This window comes from Scylla paramamosain, chromosome 7 (assembly GCF_035594125.1).
Source record: "Scylla paramamosain isolate STU-SP2022 chromosome 7, ASM3559412v1, whole genome shotgun sequence".
NCBI classification, from domain to species: domain Eukaryota; kingdom Metazoa; phylum Arthropoda; class Malacostraca; order Decapoda; family Portunidae; genus Scylla; species Scylla paramamosain.
The window spans coordinates 30,198,116-30,218,115 of record NC_087157.1 but is presented as its reverse complement, the minus strand read 5'-3'; the positions used below and the strand labels follow the sequence as shown (position 1 = coordinate 30,218,115).

The 20,000-nt window shown below is 35.7% G+C and overlaps 1 protein-coding gene across 12 annotated transcripts in view; it reads left to right on the top strand.

Annotated features, from left to right (window-relative positions):
• The window catches only part of LOC135102341 (receptor-type tyrosine-protein phosphatase U-like), a 158,066-nt gene that overhangs the window by 34,035 nt on the left and 104,031 nt on the right, over positions 1–20,000 (top strand). For 11 of the 12 annotated variants that reach the window (XR_010269620.1, XM_064007427.1, XM_064007426.1 and 8 more), the window contains exons 5-8: positions 5,910–6,055; positions 6,422–6,471; positions 8,879–9,031; positions 15,450–15,575. Coding sequence is in view for 11 of the 12 variants with exons in the window: in XM_064007427.1 (XP_063863497.1) it covers positions 5,910–6,055; positions 6,422–6,471; positions 8,879–9,031; positions 15,450–15,575 (475 nt within the window). In the remaining variant the exon portion in view is untranslated. Of the gene's footprint in view, positions 1–1,218; positions 1,306–5,909; positions 6,056–6,421; positions 6,472–8,878; positions 9,032–15,449; positions 15,576–20,000 lie in introns of those variants that run through there. The other variant, XM_064007430.1, reaches the window with a different exon arrangement.

The following is a 20,000-nucleotide window of genomic DNA, read 5'->3' as shown; positions in this document are numbered from 1 at the left end:
GGAGGTGTGAGACCAGACGAAAGAGAGAGGAAAAGAACAATAAGAGGAAGGAACATGCAGGGAAGAGTAAATTACAGAGAGAGAGAGAGAGAGAGAGAGAGAGAGAGAGAGAGAGAGAGAGAGATGAAGGATATGGGGAGGGATGGGGGAGAAGGCAGAGGAGTGGAAGGAAGGGGGGAGGAGGAATGCAAGAACTGAAAGAACGGTGTTGCTTGAAAGGTTGTTTGTGTTCACTATGGTCCGGAAAAGCTGCGAGATTCACCAGTTGATTGAATTTTACACAAAATTTGGTCATCTGAAAAAAAAAGAAAAATGTGTTATCAAACCAAATAAAATACTAGAAACATTTTTAGCCACTATCATCAAACAGAGAGGAAGAAATATGGCAAAACAAGCTAAATACTATGCACGTTATCTCGGGTCTGGGATGTATAATCATCTAGGACAATATATATATTTTTTTCTTCCTCTCTATATGACCTTACTTTATCCATTTAAGTTATACAGTTATCCTACCCTTATATAAACCCTGGTGCATATAAAAGAAACAAGCATGTTTTGTTGCCAAATTTTAGCAGGACACTGATGATTGTTAACATTGTGTCTCCCAACACCTTCCCTAAGTTGCCGCATGTCTGTTTACATCATTATATATATATATATATATATATATATATATATATATATATATATATATATATATATATATATATATATATATATATATATATATATATACACACACAGTAGCGGCTCGTCAATAGGGACTGCGAGACTGCAGTCCCCCCCAGTGGATTTCTAGGTTTCACGAAAATAATGTTAATTTATTTATGTTTGACTATCATTCACATGAAAACACCAATTCTCATATGTTTATATGAAAGAAAAATACTGCAAAACAATGAGGAAGTACGGAAATTATTTACCATTTAATGATACGAAAGCCGGGGGGGGGGTGGGAAATGGGGGGAGGCTTCCCGGGCGGAATGGTGAGTGTGGACTGCGTCCAGCGCAGTCTCGTCTCGGCCGTTGTTGTGGCTAGGTGAGAGTTATTGCGTCGGTCTTATTTTCGATCGTGTTTTTCAATTTGTCAGGGATGATTTTAAAATATTATTGATCAGTGATGGCTTGTGGTCAATCTTGATTATCATAGATGGTGTAAAATCACAGAAACATCGTATAAAATAGTAATTTTTTCTCTTTTCCCAGGTAGGCCTAGCAGTATTTTGCAAAATGGCACAAGAAACAAAGACGGTTTCTGCATTGAAAGAACTCAGTTTTTCACAGTTAACACTTCAAGAGAAGGTAGCAATTAAACAAGCAGGTCGCCCATTATTTTATTTGTCTGAATGTGTCTGCCCATTTATTTGTCTGAATGTGAGACAGCCCCCCATCAGTAACAGTCACGAGCCGCCACTGTATATATATATATATATATATATATATATATATATATATATATATATATATATATATATATATATATATATATATATATATATATATATATATATATATATATATATATATATATACATAGGAGGGACACTGGCCAAGGGCAACAAAAATTTAATAAAAAAAAAATCTCTAAGATGCCAGTCCCAAGAAAGAGTCCAAAGCGGTAGTCAAAAACTGAAAGATAAGTGTCTTGAAACCTCCCTCTTAAAGGAATTCGTTATCCTCATCCTGAACCCATATTGGCGATCAGATAGAAGGTTGTGAAGTGATAGATGTTTAAGAATCTTCCTGTTGAGGATAGATTCAAAAACTTTAGATAGGCAGGAAATTAAAGCAATTGGACGGTAGTTTGAGGGATTAGAACGGTCACCCTTTTTAGGCACAGGCTGAATGTAGGCAAACTTCCAGCAAGAAGGAAAGGTAGATGTTGACAGACAGAGTTGAAAGAGTTTGACTAGGCAAGGTGCAAGCATGGAGGCAGTTTTGTGGAACAATAGGAGGGACTCCGTCAGGTCCATAAGCCTTCCAAGGGCTTATGGACATGGAAAACATCATTGCGAAGAATTTTAATAGGTAGCATGAAGTAGTCCGAGGGTGGAGGAGAGGGAAGAACAAGCCCAGAATCGCCCAAGATAGTATTTTTAACAAAGACTTCAGTAATGAGTTCAGCTTTAGAAATAGATGTGATAGTAATGGTGTCATCTGATTGAAATAAAAGAGGGAAAGGAGAAGCAAAGTTATTGGAGATATTTTTGGCTAGATGCCAGAAGTCACAAGGGGAGTTAGATCTTGAAAGATTTTGACACTTTCTATTAATGGAGGAGTTTTTGGCTAGTTGGAGAACAGACTTGGCATGGTTCCAGGCAGAACTACAAAGTGCATGAGATTCTGGTGATGGAAGGCTTAAGTACCTTCTGTGGGCCACGTCTCTATCATGTATAACACAAGAACAAGCTGTGTTAAACCAAGGCTTGGAAGGTTTAGGTCGAGAAAAAGAGTGAGGAATGTACGCCTCCATGCCCGACACTATCACCTCTTGTTATGTGCTCAGCACACAAAGATAGGTCTCTGACATGGAAGCAGTGGTCATTCCAAGTAAAATCAGCAAAATACCTCCTCAGGTCCCCCCCAACTAGCAGAGGCAAAACACCAGAGGCACCTTCGCTTAGGGGGATCTTGAGGAGGAACTGGAGCAATAAGACAGGATACAGATATGAGATTGTGATCGAAGGAGCCCAACTGAGAAGAGAGGGTGACAGCATAAGCAGGAGGATTAGAGGTCAGGAAAAGGTCAAGAATGTTGGGTGTATCTCCAAGACAGTCAGGAAAACGAGTAGGGTGTTGCACCAATTGCTCTAGGTTGTGGAGGATAGCAAAGTTAAAGGCTAATTCACCAGGATGGTCAGTGAAGGGAGAGGAAAGCCTAAGCTGGTGGTGAACATTGAAGTCTTCAAGAACGGAGGTCTCTGCAAAAGGGAAGAGAGTCAGAATGTGCTCCACTTTGGAAGTTAAGTAGTCAAAGAATTTCTTATAGTCAGAGGAGTTAGGTGAGGGATATACAGCACAAATGTAGTTTGAGGGTGACTCTGTAGTCATAGCCAGTTGGTGGAAAACTTGGAAGATTCAAGAGCATGGGCATGAGAGCAGTTTAAGTCATTGCTCACATAAATGCATCATCCAGCTTTGGATTGAAAATGAAGATAAAGAAAGTAGGAGGGAACAGAAAATGGGCTACTGTCAGTTGCCTCAGACACCTGCATTTCAGTGAGGAAAAGAAGATGAGATTTAGAAGAGGAGAAGTGGTGTTCTAAAGATTGAAAATTAGATCTTAGACTGCGAATGTTGCGGAAGTTAATGAAGAAAAAGTTGAGGTGGGTGTCAAGACACTTAGGGTCATTATCAGAAGAGCAGTCCGACCTGGGGACATTAGTGGTGTAGGCTGGTGTAGAAGTCATCATGATAATTCTGAATTTTTGAGTGAAGGGTGTGTGTGTTATTAGGTGCTTGTAGTTTTGTGTGGAGGAAGAGAGTTGTCTTTAGAGGGTAGGCTGTGACTGCCCCCTTGTGTTGTGAGACACAAAGGACAACAGTGAGGTCACAGCTGGGTTTAATGATAAGTTCACAGCACCCCCTGATCCAGTGCTTTAGACCTCACTGGGAGTAATTATCATTACGGCAGGTACCTACTTCCTCCTCCTGCCTGTCTCCCAATGTCTTCCCAGAGTTGCCACTTTCTTCTTTGGAAATATAACCCATCCTTTCACACTTTGATTTTTTTTTTCCTGATATGTTTGTGCAATCAACCACAACATGTATAGACTGGGGCATTACAACAGCACTATAAAGTCATATCTCCTGCCTTAGGTTTGTTGGGTGTTTTTGAGAAGTCAGTGTGTTTGATATCAGCCAGTCTTTTCATCTCCACACAGTTTTGACCATCACAATATCCCTTCAGCACAAACAATACTTGCTCGACTCTTTTGGGGATTTGCCAGATAAAACATTAATCCATGTAGAAACTAATGGAAAATATTTCAATTAAATATGTAGCAGGAGACTAGAAATAAATGTAAGAACACTGAGAGCCTAGTTACGAGTAATTAGCTTATAATTGTTCTGTAGAATGTGTATCATCAGATACTGTTAGCATAAACACTTAGGATTAATGTTTTGTAGCATTTAAGTACTGTGCATCAAGATGTATCACAAGGGGCAGTTTTAGAATGTTTTCCAGGGAATTGTAGGAGCATTAACTGACCCCTACATAAACAGCCAGCAATCACCAGCAACTTATTCCATAGCAAACACTCCAAATTGGAGGGAACAAAATTTGTTTGCCAACCCTGTTCGAATTGGGAGTTGTTCGAATTGAAGGACCTGTGTGTGTGTGTGTGTGTGTGTGTGTGTGTATGTATATATATATATATATATATATATATATATATATATATATATATATATATATATATATATATATATATATATATATATATATATATATATATATATATATATATATATATATATATTTATTTATTTATTTATTTATTTATTTATTTTATTTTTTATTTTTTTTATTTATTTTTTTTATTTATTTATTTTTTTTATTTTATTTTATTTATTTTATTTTATTTTATTTTATTTTTTTTCTTTTTTTTTGAGCATAAGTAGTCATTACATTAAGTCCATAAATAGACAAACTTACCTGTCTTATGCTTTCAGCCAGCCATTTTAATAAATTATATGTATAAAGGCATGTATAGCCCAAAGAGGAGAGAGGGAGAAAGGAAAAAATGTACGAGAGAGAGAGAGAGAGAGACGTTACTTTCACTTTAGCAAGTTACATCATCCCTCAAAATACATTGCATCTAGCTTTTGCATTTCAAACTTCCAACAGTTGAGTGGGGTGAAAGATTTTCACCAAAGACTGTGGTAGTCTCCACCCTTTTAAGTATAAAAATCTGTAATACTGTTACGTTATCATTGTGGTTTTGTAACACGTGTCAGTCTACCATGACACAATTGTTGGTGTTACAGGTCTGTCATGATGTTATCATGACAAGGTATGTTATGACATTGGCAAGACTGCCATAATTGAATGTTACAGCAAAGCTAATAGGTAATTGACATTTATTTGATGCATCTGGGGACATCATCACAATGGACCTATAAGGGCACCAGGACAGGACTACATGCACAGCTCAGTCATCACACTATACCTAGACATTGTCACAACAGAACTATGTATTTTGCAGACGTGCATACATCTGTCTGTGTGCACACACACACACACACACACACACACACACACACACACACACACACACACACACACACACACACTGTCATTGATACAACTAATGCTTGCTAAAATACTCTGCAGAATGGATTGTATTTGCACAGATGATGAAATGGGACAAGTCTTAAAAAGCTATACACAGGATAGAACATTTAACTTTCTGAGTGACCTGTGACCTGGTCAGCTACCAGAGATGCTCCCTACAAGTTTCTCATTGCTCTGTAATCTCTAATGATGGAAAATATTTTGTTATATTATCATATTTGTATTCTGCCTAGATAGACCAGCAGGATAATAAATTGAGATACTTAAGTGAGGGAGCACACCCGAAAAAGCACAAATAATATGAACTGACAGTAGTGTGTGATTACTTATTGCTTCCAGTTACAGCAACCTGACCATTCCACATTGGGCTAACCAGTTTCCGTCATCCATAGCATCATGTGAAAGGGTCCTTAGAAATTGAAAAGCTTAAGGAGAGCTTTGCAAGATGTGTTGCATTGTTAAGTTCCTCTTTCTCAAGCCCTAGTATTCCTCATATTAGCTTAATTTCTTGGGGTCTTGCTGGATGTGTTGCATTATGTTTACCTTTCTCAAGCCCTAGTAATGCAGCCCTCTTATTGCTAATGCAGCTATGCCTTCTTAATTTCAGGAATCAGATATATGCTTGGCAGCATTGCATGCAGGGGTCATCACCAGTCTAGATACCAGCATCAGCATCACATGTCAAGCAGACTTGGCTAACCATGTGTTGGGCACAGCCAAGAACCGAATAGTCTCAAAAGCCAAAAAAAGAAGGTGACACTGGCAGTATTGTACTATGTATTGTGCAAAACAGAGATTAGAACAAGAGACAGTTATTGAATAGATTAGGACTGAATTGTTTATATAACATGTTTTCCATTGTTTTCATTCAGTAAAATTAATTTCTGGATTGTAGTGCTCAACTATATTTTTTCCTTATGCAACTAACCTTTTCTTATTGGCCTTTTCTGTTTTAAAAATCACCTCTTTATTACATGCTATAAAAGTTTTTTTTTTCTCTCTCTCTCTCTCTCTCTCTCTCTCTCTCTCTCTCTCTCTCTCTCTCTCTCTCTCTCTCTCTCTCTCTCTCTCTCTCTCTCTCTCTCTCTCTCTCTCTCTCTCTCTCTCTCTCTCCCACAGTACAAGGCCATTCAGAGTCTACAAAGTGGAGAGTACAGAGAAGGTAGAAGGTAAGTTAGATTCTGACTTTTGTAAGTACTGATTGAAGCAGGGATTCTCAAAGCAAAGCTTTATTTATTTACCTATTTCCAGAATCTCTCTCTCTCTCTCTCTCTCTCTCTCTCTCTCTCTCTCTCTCTCTCTCTCTCTCTCTCTCTCTCTCTCTCTCTCTCTCTCTCTCTCTCTCTCTCTCTCTCTCTCTCTCTCTCTCTCTCTCTCTGATATATATATATATATATATATATATATATATATATATATATATATATATATATATATATATACAGTGGAACCTCAATTCTTGAACTTAATTTGTTCCTGAATGCTGTTCAAAATACAAGATGTTCGAAAACTGAAACAATTTTCCCCATAGGAGTCAATGTAAAATGGATTAATCTGTTCCCAAACAACAGTGTACACTGTCTTAATGGATTATGACAAACGTTCCCACAGCCAAGATGGCTGCTTCACAACATCTCCAGTTCACAAATTATTTATTCAGAAAGGATGTATTGAATGAACTTAGTGACACAGAACTCATCAGAAGATACTGTTTAGACTGATCTAGTGAGGGAAGCCTTACAGAGAGATGCAGATAGGAGCAACCCTTTTACTGCCAAAATGAAGGTGATCATATAACAATTAGACATCTTGATGCTTGGAGAAGCTACTGGAAAAATGCAGTTGTGCAGTAGCGATGGTGTTTGGGGGGAGTCACTGAGAGCAAAACTTATGAGAACAGTAAATGAAATTGCAGATTGTAAAGAATTGCAAAGAGATCTAGTCAGGGTGTGGGAGTGGAGCAACAGATAGCAAATTAAATTTCTTGGTTGAAAGTGTAAAAAGATGGGGTTTGGAAAAAGTGACAGAAGGTACAGTTGTAAATATAAGATAGGGAATGAAACAATAAGACAACAGAGGAAAAGATCTGGGAGTAATATTCTCAGGGAATTATAACCAGAAAAACATATTAATAATATAACAGGTGAAACTCTCATCCTACTAAGAAATATAAGAGTTGCTTTTGCTTATCTAGATGAAGAAATGATGAGGAAAAATAATCACCACAATGATACACCCGAGATTAGAATATGCAGCAGTATTGATCACCACGCAAAAAAAAAAAAAGCACATAAGGAAATTGGAAGATGTACAGAGAGCAGCAACCAAGATGACTCCAGAATTGCAAGATCTGCCATACTAGGAGAGACTAGCTAGGATGTAACTCCCAACCTTGGAAAAGAGATGAGAGAGAGGTGACATGATTGCACTTTATAGATTTCTGAGTGGGATGGAAAAACTAGATAGGGAAGATCTATTTGTAATGTACAAAAAAGAAACAAGGGGACATGGAAGAAATTAAAAGCAACCACCTACAGAAGGGACATAAAGAAGTTTAGCTTCCCTCATAGAAGCATTGTGGCATGGAATGGACTGGAGGGGAAAGTGGTATGTGCTAGAAATATTCATGACTTTAAGGAAAAGTTGGATAAAAACAGCTATGAAGACCAGACAGTACGAATTTAGCTCCTCTTCCATATATCATAATTAGGTAAAACACACACACACACACACACACACACACACACACACACACCTAGGTAAACTTGGTAAATATAGTGTGAGGCTTCTTGAATAGATAACTGGTGTCATGGAAATTTGCTCCTACCATCAAAACCTCTCCTGGGAGCACTGATTATTCTTGTTTACTTGCTTTATTTGTCATTGTAACTCCATACAGATGTTGATAATGAAATTTGTGAATATAAAACTTAATGGTAGGATTTTTACACTTGCAGAAAAATTGTATTTTAGTGTTCTGTTATCTGTCATTGCTCCTGTTTTCTTGTTCCAATTCTATCCTAGCACTCCATAGATAACATGACTAGTAATATGCTAACATATCTCCATACAGATGTTGATAATATGTAGAATATATAAAGCACCTGGTAGATATTTTGATGGTCTCTTCTGACATTTCCAAAGGTAGCAATTTTGACATGGGATGAAAATCATACAACAGCATTGCTATGCTATGAATGTAATGCCATATGTGTCCATGCACAGCCATGGTATGTTTTATGTTTTGGTAAAGAACATAGCTTCCAGAAAATATGGCAGATTAAGAGAGGTATTGATGGTCAACTTGTAATTAAATTTCAAAAGGAGATAGGAAGCAACTGGCTATCAAATAGCATGGTAGATAACCAGAATGGACTCAGTTATTTGGTTGTTAGTGCATAGTGAGTAAAAAGATTTATAGAGAGGGATGAAAAGTGGATATTGGTATGCATGTACTTAGATATATGTGAGGCACAGGCTTTTTACTCTTTTCCATAATTTATATTCTTGTGTTCTACAATATCAAACTGAAAGTATTCTGTGACTAAGAAGTGTGGTGTTATCATTGATTAACAGGTGTGGTTGGGGAATTGGTGATTGTACACAGTGGTGCCTCTGATGATGCCCTGCACTTCACTTGTCTCGCCCAAGATAAAGTGTCCTCCATCTCCACCAGCCACCTCAAGACCTGGAACTACAAAGACTTCAAACTAACCAAAGAAGATTCTCGTAAGTGTCTTACTGTAATGACTGTTAGCTTTTGAAGAGCATATATTCCAGGAGTTATCTATTTTGCAATAAAGTATACCGTCAGCCATGCTTTATGGCTAACTAGGTAACCAATCTGAAATTTTCTGTCTGAGAGTGTTAATCTTCCCTAGGTGTGAGGGATTAGTGTGTGTGTGTGTGTGTGTGTGTGTGTGTGTGTTTACCTAGTTGTATTTACCTAGTTGTATAGTACAGGGTCCGAGCCAAAGCTCAATTAGTCCTGTCTCCATACCCGAATTTGTCCACGAATTTGTCCAATCTCTCTTTAAACATGTGCACACTCTTTGCCGCAACCACCTCTTCTTTTAAGTTATTCCATATTTCAACCGTTCGATGCGGAAAGCTGTATTTCTTAATATCTCCCAAACAATGACTCTTCTTTAATTTCTTCATATGTCCCCTTGTACGTCTATCTCCTTCCTCCACTTTTACAACTAGATCATCTCTGACTATCTTCTCCATGCTGTTTACTAATTTGAACATTGTTATCAGGTCTCCTCTTTCCCTTTCTTGCAGTGTTGGTAATCCAATTTCTTCTAGTCTTTCCTCGTAACTTAGGTCTTCCAATTCAGGTATCATTTTCGTAGCTGTTCTTTGTATCCTTTCCAATTTCCTTATATCTTTCTTCTTGTGTAGAGACCATACCACTGGTGCGTATTCCAGTTTGGGGCGTATCATGTGTGTTATAATTTTCTTCATCATTTCTTTGTCTAGGTAATTAAATGCCACCCTGATATTTGCTAGCAAATTATATGTAGAGCCAAATATTCCATTGATGTGTTTTTCTGGTGATAGCATGTCTTGAATTATTACTCCCAAGTCTTTTTCTTCTTTGCTCTTTGGTATTGTGATTCCTCCTATCTTATACTCCCATGAAGGTCTCCTTTTACTTCTTCCCATCTCCATTACATGGCACTTCTTTATATTAAATTCTAATTTCCATCGTTTACTCCATTCATAAATTCTATCAATATCCCTCTGTAGTTCCTCACAATCCTCTTGGTTCTTTATTACTTTAATCAATTTTGCATCATCTGCAAACATGTTAATGTAGCTATTTAAACCCACCGTCATATCATTTATGTAGACCTGAAACATTATAGGTGTCAACACAGACCCTTGTGGTACTCCGCTTGTTACTTCACACCAACTAGATTTATTATCTCTGATTACTGTACTCATTTCCCTACCTTGGAGATAATCCTGTGTGTGTGTGTGTGTGTGTGTGTGTGTGTGTGTGTGTTTGCATATGTTGTGTATTTGTGTGTGTTTACCTAGTTGTATTGTACAGGGTATGAGCCAAAGCTTATATTATCCTGTCTCCATATCCATATTTATTCAGTTTCTCTTTAAGCATGTGTACAGTCCTACCTCTTCCTTCAAATCATTACAGATTTCACTAGTTTGACAAAGGAAGCTGTATATCTTGATGTCACTCAAACATCCACTCTTCTTTATTTTCTTCTCATGCCCCTTCATATGTCTCTCTCCCTCTTCCACCTGCAGTACCAAGTCATTTCTGTCTATTCTTTCTATATTGTTTACTAATTTATACATTGTTATCAGGTCTCCTCTTTCTCTTCTCTTCTTGTAGTGTTGGTAATCCTATCTCTTCAAATCTTTCTTCATAGCTTGAATCTTTCAATTCTGGTACAACCTTTGTCGCTATCCTCTGTATTCTTTTCAGTTTCTGTATATCTTTTATTCTCTGTGGAGCCCAAACTACTGTTGCTTATTCCAGTTTAAGTCATATCATGCTTGTTATAATTTTCATCATTTCTCTATCCAAATAGTTGAATGCCATCCTATTGTTTGTTAACAAGTTGTAGTGAAGAGCCAAATATCCCATTTATGTGCCTTTCAGGTAATAGTGTCCTGAATCATTACTTCAGAATCTTTTTTTCTTCATTATTATTTCTCCTCTCATTTTGTAATTCCATGATGGTGTCTTTTTTACTTTTTCTCATTTCCAGCATGTGGCATTTTCAGGCATTAAATTCTAATTTCCATCTTTGGCTCCATGCATGTATCTTGTCAATATCCTTTTGCAACTCCTTGCAGTCATTATCATCCTTTATCATTTTCATTATTTTTGCATCATCAGCAAACAGGTTCACATAACTATTTAGATCCTCTGTCATATCATTTACATATACAGTGGAACCTCAGTTACCAAACACCTCCCTTTTTGAACAAATCGTTTTTTTTAACAAAATTTTTAACACATTATTGCTTCGGTTGTGCTACCATAATTCAGTTCTTAAACAAGTTACCTGATTTCAATCATTAAAAGATATAGCAAAAGCTGCCATCAATTACTAATTTATAGTTTCTATAAATATTTACTTCATTTTTATATAATTGGAAGAGAGAGACAAAGTATAAGACAGTAATTCAATCATTGAAATAAGGTAAATGTGATCTTATTGAAAAGCCTCGATGTAAACAAACAGTTTTTGGTGTTCAGGAGTTATCCTGAACCATCTGTGGCTCTCTTGATGACCTCCAACACTATCACTATCTCATATCTCATAAGAAATTTTTAAGTGGGGTTCTACAGGTTTCTGTGTTGGCACCAGTAATGTTTGCTGTGTACACAAATGATTTGCCAGAAGAAATGACAAGCTACATTAGCTTATTTGCAGATGATACAAAATTATTGAGAAAAATAAAAAAAGGAAGATTGCATAGCACTTCAACAGAAGCTAAACAAAATCTGGGAGTGGAGCCAAAGGTGGCAGATGGAATTCAGTGCAAAGAAATACAGTGCTATGAAATTTTTGAAGAGTGACAAGAGACAGATGGGAAATTATTCATTGGGAATGAGAGAATCAGCAAAAGAACAGAAGAAAGAGACATTGGTGTAATTATCACTGATAAGCTGTCATCAGAGAAACACATAAACAAGATTAGAGGTGAAACCTATAACCTACTGAGAAACATAAGGACAGCATTTACACAACTGGATGAGATTAGAGGTGAAACCTATAACCTACTGAGAAACATAAGGACAGCATTTACACAACTGGATGAGCAAATGATAAAAAAAAAATTGATTGTGACCATGATATGCCTAAGATTGGAGTATGCAGCTGTGATGTGGTCACTTAGCACTAAGAAATCTATAAGAAAATTAGAAGGGATACAAAGAACAACAGCAAAGTTACCTCCAGGTTTGAGGAGTCTACTGTATAAAGAGTCTTATAACCTTGTGACTTGATCACACTGTACGGAGTGATGACTGGAATGGAAAACTTGAATAGGAAGGACTTGGTGACATGGTATACAAGATTTTTGAGGGGACATGGCAAAAAAAAGAAAAAAAAATGCTTATAGAAGAGGTGTTAAGAAAAATAGTTTCCCACTTAGAACTGTGGAGGTTTGGAATGATTTGGACAAAGAAGTCATTGATGCAAATACAATAAATGAATTTAAGACAAAGTTAGATAAAAATAGATATGGAGATGAGACAGCACAAGCACAGCTCTTTTTCTGTATGTCACAACTAGGTAAATACACACAAGCACACTATGATTTTTTTTTCCATAACGGTGATGAAACAATTTTTTTTTTTTTTTTTTTTTTTTTTTTTTTTTTTTTTTTTTCCACAAAACATCCTTGTAAATTAGGGGTGCATCTTATGCAGAGGTGCATCTAATACACCGGCAAATACAGTAATTTATTCAAACACTGAATGGTATCTTTTATTATTTTCTCATATTCTTCCTTGTTCTAAAAATTTGTTTTGGGTGTAAATAGTTCGTTAATACTGTCAGTATTTCTCCATTACAATCCTCAAAGTTAGCACTCACTAATTCTGCTTTTCCTTCATCACATTTTACTTTTTGTCTTCACCTCTTTTTTTGTCATTATCATTACACCTCCCTCTCCTTTATACCAATCCTGCCTTTTCTCCATATATTGTAATTATTGTTATTGATTGTTTTTTTTTTTTTTTTTTTTTTTTTTTTTTTTTTTTTTTTTTTTTTTAAGCTTTGTTTCCATTAAACACACTACCTTCGGATATTTCTCTTTTAGATAGTCTTGTAATTCTTGTTTTCTGTGTACCAATCCATTTGTGTTGGTATGCATCACATTTTGTCCTTCATTTTTTTTTTTTTTTTTTTTTTTTTTTTTTTTTTTTTTTTTTTTTTCCCTTATCTCTCCAAAAATTTAGTTTCTTCTTCTTCTAATCTTGATTAATTTTGCTCTTTAGCCTCGCCATACATTTCTTTCAATTTTTTTTCCTTTTTTAATTTATGTTCTTTTTAATGTATATATCTTTGCAGTCTTCTATTTCTCTCAGTTTGGATGTTCTTTGTAGTATTTCTTCTGCTGCTTGTGATATTAGTCATATTTTCATAGGTCTTGTTTTGCCTTCCAGATAAGGCCCCAGTCTAACAACTTCTTTCACTTCTTCCTTGAATTTAGTGTCATCTTCATCATTTCATTTGTTCAATAAATCCTTCACTATTTTTTACTCTTCTTTTTCTCTCCTCAATTTGTATGTTATATTTTTATCCTTTACTTCATAAACTATAACACTTTTCTTCTTATCTGTTGCATATCTTACCAAATCTTCATTGTTTTCATTGCCTTTACCACTTCCTTTTCTACATTTTTATTTTTATTTCAATTGATTTTCAGTTATTTCCTTGAAGTCTACATTTGCTTTTCCATTTTCATTTTTCCAGTCTTTCACTTCATCCATGACTTCCTCTCTCACCCTGTTTTCACCTTTCATTAGCTTTGCTTTCAAATATTTATTTTCTTTCAATACTTTCTCCATGTTTTGTAATTCCTAACCTAAATTCCTAACCTAACCTATATATATATATATATATATATATATATATATATATATATATATATATATATATATATATATATATATATATATATATATATATATATATATATATATATATATATATATATATATATATATATATATATATATATATATATATATATATATATATATATATATATATATATATATATATATATATATATATATATATATATATATATATATATATTCTCACTCATCTCCTCCAGTTCTGATTTCAACTCGAATTTTTTTTTTTTTTTTTTTTTTTTTTTTTTTTTTTTTTTTTTTTCTTCTCTCTCTCTCTCCAAAATTATCCTGAAGGGATTTTACCACTTCCACCATTATTTTCATCTCCTTCATCTGCTGTTCTGCATCACTTTCACTTTTCTCATTTCAAAAACCCTATTTCACTTTCATTTCGGTCCTGGTCTCTAAATCCGTTAAAGTTCACTTCGCCCCTTGGTGAACTTGAATCTGAAATTATGTACACCATCTTTGTTTACATTAGATGCCCAGTCACCTAAGCCTTCAATCAATAAAACATTATTTCCTCACTCACTCAAACCTTATAAACCATATCCCTAGGCCCTTCCTGGTGATGCTATCCTCTTCCAGGTCCAGTTAATGGTGTGTGTGTGTGTGTGTGTGTGTGTGTGTGTGTGTGTGTGTGTGTGTGTGTGTGTATTTACCTAGTTTTATTTACTTAGTTGTGGTTTACGAGAGGGGAGTAATCTCATAGTATCCCATGTGTGTGTGTGTGTGTGTGTGTGTGCATGTGCACAACAAGGCATTGTATTTTGTACTTAGTGTCAGATTCAAGCACAGGTGAAGGCCTCTCACACCAATTTTGTCTTGCCCTCTCTGCCACAATCTCTATTTTTCCTGCTCTTCATTTTCCTCATCAAATGAACTATTATTTGATGTTCCATAACATCCTTCAATCCCTTATACAACAAAAGTTGTCTCCATACTGTCCATCCATCCCCATCTGCTTTTTGATTCCTTTCTTTCCTTTTATTTTATTTTAAGCACTGCACATCTTGACATCAAATCCTGTTACCTTGTTTAGTAATTGTTCCTGTGTATTTCTAGACATTTCTCTGATTTATGCTTATAAGTATTCATGGTGCTTCACAAAAGCTGTCTTTGTCACATTGTTTCCTGCACTCACATAGACATAGTAACACAAAGTGAGTGATGTTTCCTGCACTCACATAGACATAGTAACACAAAGTGAGTGATGTTCAAGGCTGCTGATTGGTTCATTCTCTGACTTATTTCACTGACCAGCATGTTGGTCTCCTACCAAAACACTGAGGACAGAAGGTGTAGAGGAAGCAAAGTGATTTTGTCTTGGTTCTTGACACAGACTACATATTATAGGTTAGATCTGTTATGAATTATTATCAGGTGACCAGCTGGTAAGTGTAATTATCAGTAACATTTTTGGTATGTTATTATTATCATTTGATTTGACTGAATTTAGTTAAATTATTATTATTTTTTGTTATGTTATTTCAAATATATCATTGTGGTCATTTTCAGATGTATCAGGCAACAACTCTTCCCAAATGAGGTTTGAACTTGATACAAATAACAACCAACATGCTGTGCGCATTCAGGGCAGCCATAGGGATGAAGACATTATGGCTGTGGTGCAGTACCCTAATGGTATGTGTATGTGCATTCACCTTGTTGTATTTACTCTAATTGCAGTGTACATCATTTGAGTCCAGCTTATGTTGTGTCTCTACACCAATTTTTCAACTTAACCAGTATATGAAAAGTATGAATGTTCCTTGCTAACATCACTGCTGTACCCAACCCATTCCAGTTGTCAATGTGTATTTACCTAGTTGTGTTTCATAGGAAAAGAGCTATGCTTGTGTTGTCCTGTCTCCATATCTATAAACGTCCAGCTTAGCTTTAAATTCATGAATATTCCTTGCTTGAACCACTGTTTCATCTAAATTGTTTCATATTTCTATGCTTCAGTTCAGGAAACTATTCTTCTTGATGTCTCTTATGCACACTGTCTTCTTTAATTTTATACCGTGTCCTCCTGTGTCTTGAGTCCCACACAAACAGGTCTCCTTTGTCAACTTGGTCCTCTCCCTTCAAAGCCCTGCATATAGCAATCAAGTCTCCTCTTTCTTTTCTCTACTGTAACATTGGAAGTTCTAATCTCTAGTCTATTTTCATAAGATAGATCTCTCAAACTTGGAACCATTTTGGTTGCAGCTCTTTGAATCATTCCTATATTCCTTATATCTTTTTTATTATGAGGTGACCAAACATTTGCAGCATATTCCAGTCTAGGTCGAATCATAGATTCTATCAACTTTTTAAATTTTTTCATCCATGTATGTAAATGCCCTTTTCATCTTCCTCAGTAACTCATAGGTTCCCCAACAATATTGTTTATATGTTTTGTGTTGATAAATTATTGCTTAATGTAATTCGTAAATCTTTTTCTTCTTTGGTTTTCTTAATTTCTACATCCCCTATGGTGTAGGATCTTGTCTGTCTTCTTTTGCTCTTCCCTAGCTCCATCACTGCATTAAATTCCATTTCTCATCTCCTACTCCACTCATATTTTATCCAGATTCTTCTGTAACATTTCACCATCCACATTATTTTCCACTCTTTTCAACAACTTCTGGTCTGCAAATAAACTTATATAACTGTGAACCTCATCCACCATGTCATTAATATATACTAGGAACATTTCAGGAGCCAGAACTGACCCTTGTGGAACTCCACTTATAACTTTACACCATTCTGATTTTTCACCTTTAATTATTATTCTCATTTCTCTGTCCCTGTTTTGCTTTCTTGTTTGCTGTGTGTGTATTTACCTAGTTGTATTTACCTCATGTTTTACAGGAAAAGAGCTATGCTTGTGCTGTCCTGTCTCCATATCTATAAGCATCCAGCTTAACTTTAAATTTATGAATATTTGTTGCTTGTACCACTGTTTCATCTAAGCTGTTCTATATTTCTATGCTTCTGTTTGGGAAACCATATTTGTTGATATCTCTTCTACTTGCTGTTTTCCTCAATTTCACTCTATGTCCTCTTGAGTCCCACACAAATAAGTCTTCTTTGCCAACTTGATCCTTACCCTTTAAAGCTCTGTATATAGCAATCAGGTCCCCTCTTTCTCTTCTCTCTTGTAATAATGGAAGCTTCAGTCCCCTTAATCTTTCTTCATAGGTTAAATCTCTCACACATGGTACCAATTTGGTTGCAGCTCTTTGGATCCTCTCTATTTTTCTTATTTCCTTTTTATTATGGGGTGACCAAACAATTGTGGTATATTCCAGTTTTGGTTGAATCACATATTCCATCAGCTTTTTCATCATCTCCTCATCCATGTAAGCAAATGCTCCTTTCATCTTTCTTAGTAACTCATAGGTTTCCCCAACCATTTTGTTTACATGTTTTTCAGATGATAAATTATCACTTATTGTAATTCCAAAATCTTTTGCTTCTTTGGTTTTCTTAATTTCCACTTCTCCCATGGTGTAGGAACTTGTCAGTCTTCTGTTTTTTCCTAATTCCATCACCTTGCATTTCTTTGCATTGAATTCCATTTCCCATTTCTTACTCCATTTATATATCTTATTTAGATCTTTCTGTAATATTTCATAATCCATATTGTTTTCCACTCTTCAATAATTTCACATCGTCTGCAAACAGACTTATATAACTGTCAACCTCATCCACCATAATGTTGACATACTCTAGAAACATTACGGGGGCTAAGACTGTCCCCTGTGGTACTCCACTTGTAACTCTACACCATTCTGATTTTTCTCCCTTTATTACTGTTCTCATTTCTCTGTCCCTCAAAAAGTCTATAATCCAATTCAGTGTGTTGCTTTGCAAACCACCTATATTTTGAATTTTCCATAGCAGTGTGTGTGTGTGTGTGTGTGTGTGTGTGTGTGTGTGTGTGTGTGTGTGTGTGTGTGTGTATTTACCTAGTTTTACTTAGTTGTATTGTACAGAGCACGAGCCAGAGTTTTTGTCCTGTCTCCATAACCATATTTATCCAATTTCTCTGTAAACATATGTACACTGTTTGCCACAACCATCTCTTCTTTCAAATCATTCCAGGTTCCAATAGTTCTGTATGGGAAGCTGCATTTCTTGATGTTGCTAGAACATCCACTCTTCTTTATTTTCTTCCCATGCCCCCCTTGTCTGTCTCTCTCCCTCCTCCATCTGTAGTACCAAGTTGTATCTGTCTATTCTTTCTATATTGTTTACTGATTTGTACATTGTACATCAGGCCACCTCTTTCTCCTCTCTCTAGTAGTGCTGGTAAACCCATTCTTTCAAGTCTTTCTTCATAGCTTAAATCTTTCAATTCTGGTACCATCTTTGTCTCAATCATCTGTATTCTCTCCAGTTTCTGTATATCTTTTTTTCTACATGGAGCCTAAACTACTGTATATTCCAATTTAGGACATATGCTTGTTATAATTTTTTTTTTCATAATTTCTTTATCTAATTAGTTAAACACCACCCTAATGTTTGTTAACAAGCTGTATGTAGAGCCGAATATTCCTTTTATGTGTCTTTCAAGTGATAGTGTGTCCTAAATCATTACTCCCAAATCTTTCTCTTCATTACTTTTCGTTATTATTTCTCCTCCCATTTTGTACTTCCATGAAGGTCTTTTTTTACTGTTTGCTATTTCCAAGACATGGCATTTTCTGGTGTTAAATTCTAGTTTCCATCTTTGGCTCCATGCATGTATCTTGACAATATCCTTTTGTAACTCCTTGCAGTCATTTTCATCCTTTATTATTTTCTTTATTTTTGCTTCATCAGCAAACAGGTTTATATAGCTCTTTAGATCCTCTATCATATCATTTACATATATTTGAAACATAATAGGGCCAAGACAGATCCTTGCAGTACTCCATTTGTCACTTTGTGCTGACTTGAATTAGTGTGTGTGTGTGTGTGTGTGCGTGTGTGTGTGCTTACCTAGTTGTGACATACAGGAAAAGAGCTGTGCTTGTGCCATCCCATCTCCATACTTATTTTTATCTAACTTTATCATATATCATATTTGCATCAATGATTTCTCAGTCCAAATCATTCCAGACCTACATGGTTCTATGTGGGAAGCTATTTTCTTAATATCTCTTCTACTAGCATTCTTTTTCAGTTTTCTACTATGTCCCCTCAAGACTCTTGTATTCCACATCACCAAGTCCTTCCTATCCAACTTTTCCTTTCCAGTCATCATTGTACAATATAGTCAGATCACCTCTCTCTCTTCTTGTTTCCAATATTATAAGGCCCAACTTTGACAGTTTTTCTTCATACAGTAGACCCCTCATACTTTGTTACTGATCTTTGTATCCCTTCCAATTTTCTTATAGCTTTCTTGGTGCCAAGTGACCACACCTTGGCTGCATACTCCAGTCTTGGGCATATCATGGTCACAGTCAATTTTTTTTTATCATTTTTTCATCCAGATTTGTAAATGCTGTCCTTATCTCTCTCAGTAGGTTATAGATTTCACCTGTAATTTTGATTATATCTTTCTCTGGTGACAGCTTATCAGTATTTATTATACCAAGATCTTTCTCTTCTGTTCTTTTGCTGATTTTCTCATTCTCCAATGAAATCTCCCATCTGTCTCTTGCCACTCTTGCCAAATTCTATCGCACTGCATTTCTTTGCATTGATTTCCATTTGTCACTTTTGTCTCCACTCCCAGATCTTGTTTAGGTTCTGTTGAAGTGCCATGCAATCTTTCTCTTTTTTTATTTTTCTCAATAACTTTGTATCATCTGCAAATAAACTTATGTAGCTTGTTATTTCTTCTGGCATATCATGAATATACACAGCAAACATTGCCAGTGCCAACACAGAACCCTGTGAAACCCCACTTAAAACTTTCTTCCAGGCTCACCTTTGATCCTTAATTACTGTTCTCATCTCTCTACCTTCCAAGAAGTTCTCTATACACTTCAGCAGCCCTTCTCATAATCCTCTGATAACTTTCAGCAACCATAACACCATCCTATGTGGTAATTTGTCAAATGCTTTTTTTGAGGTCCAAACAAATAT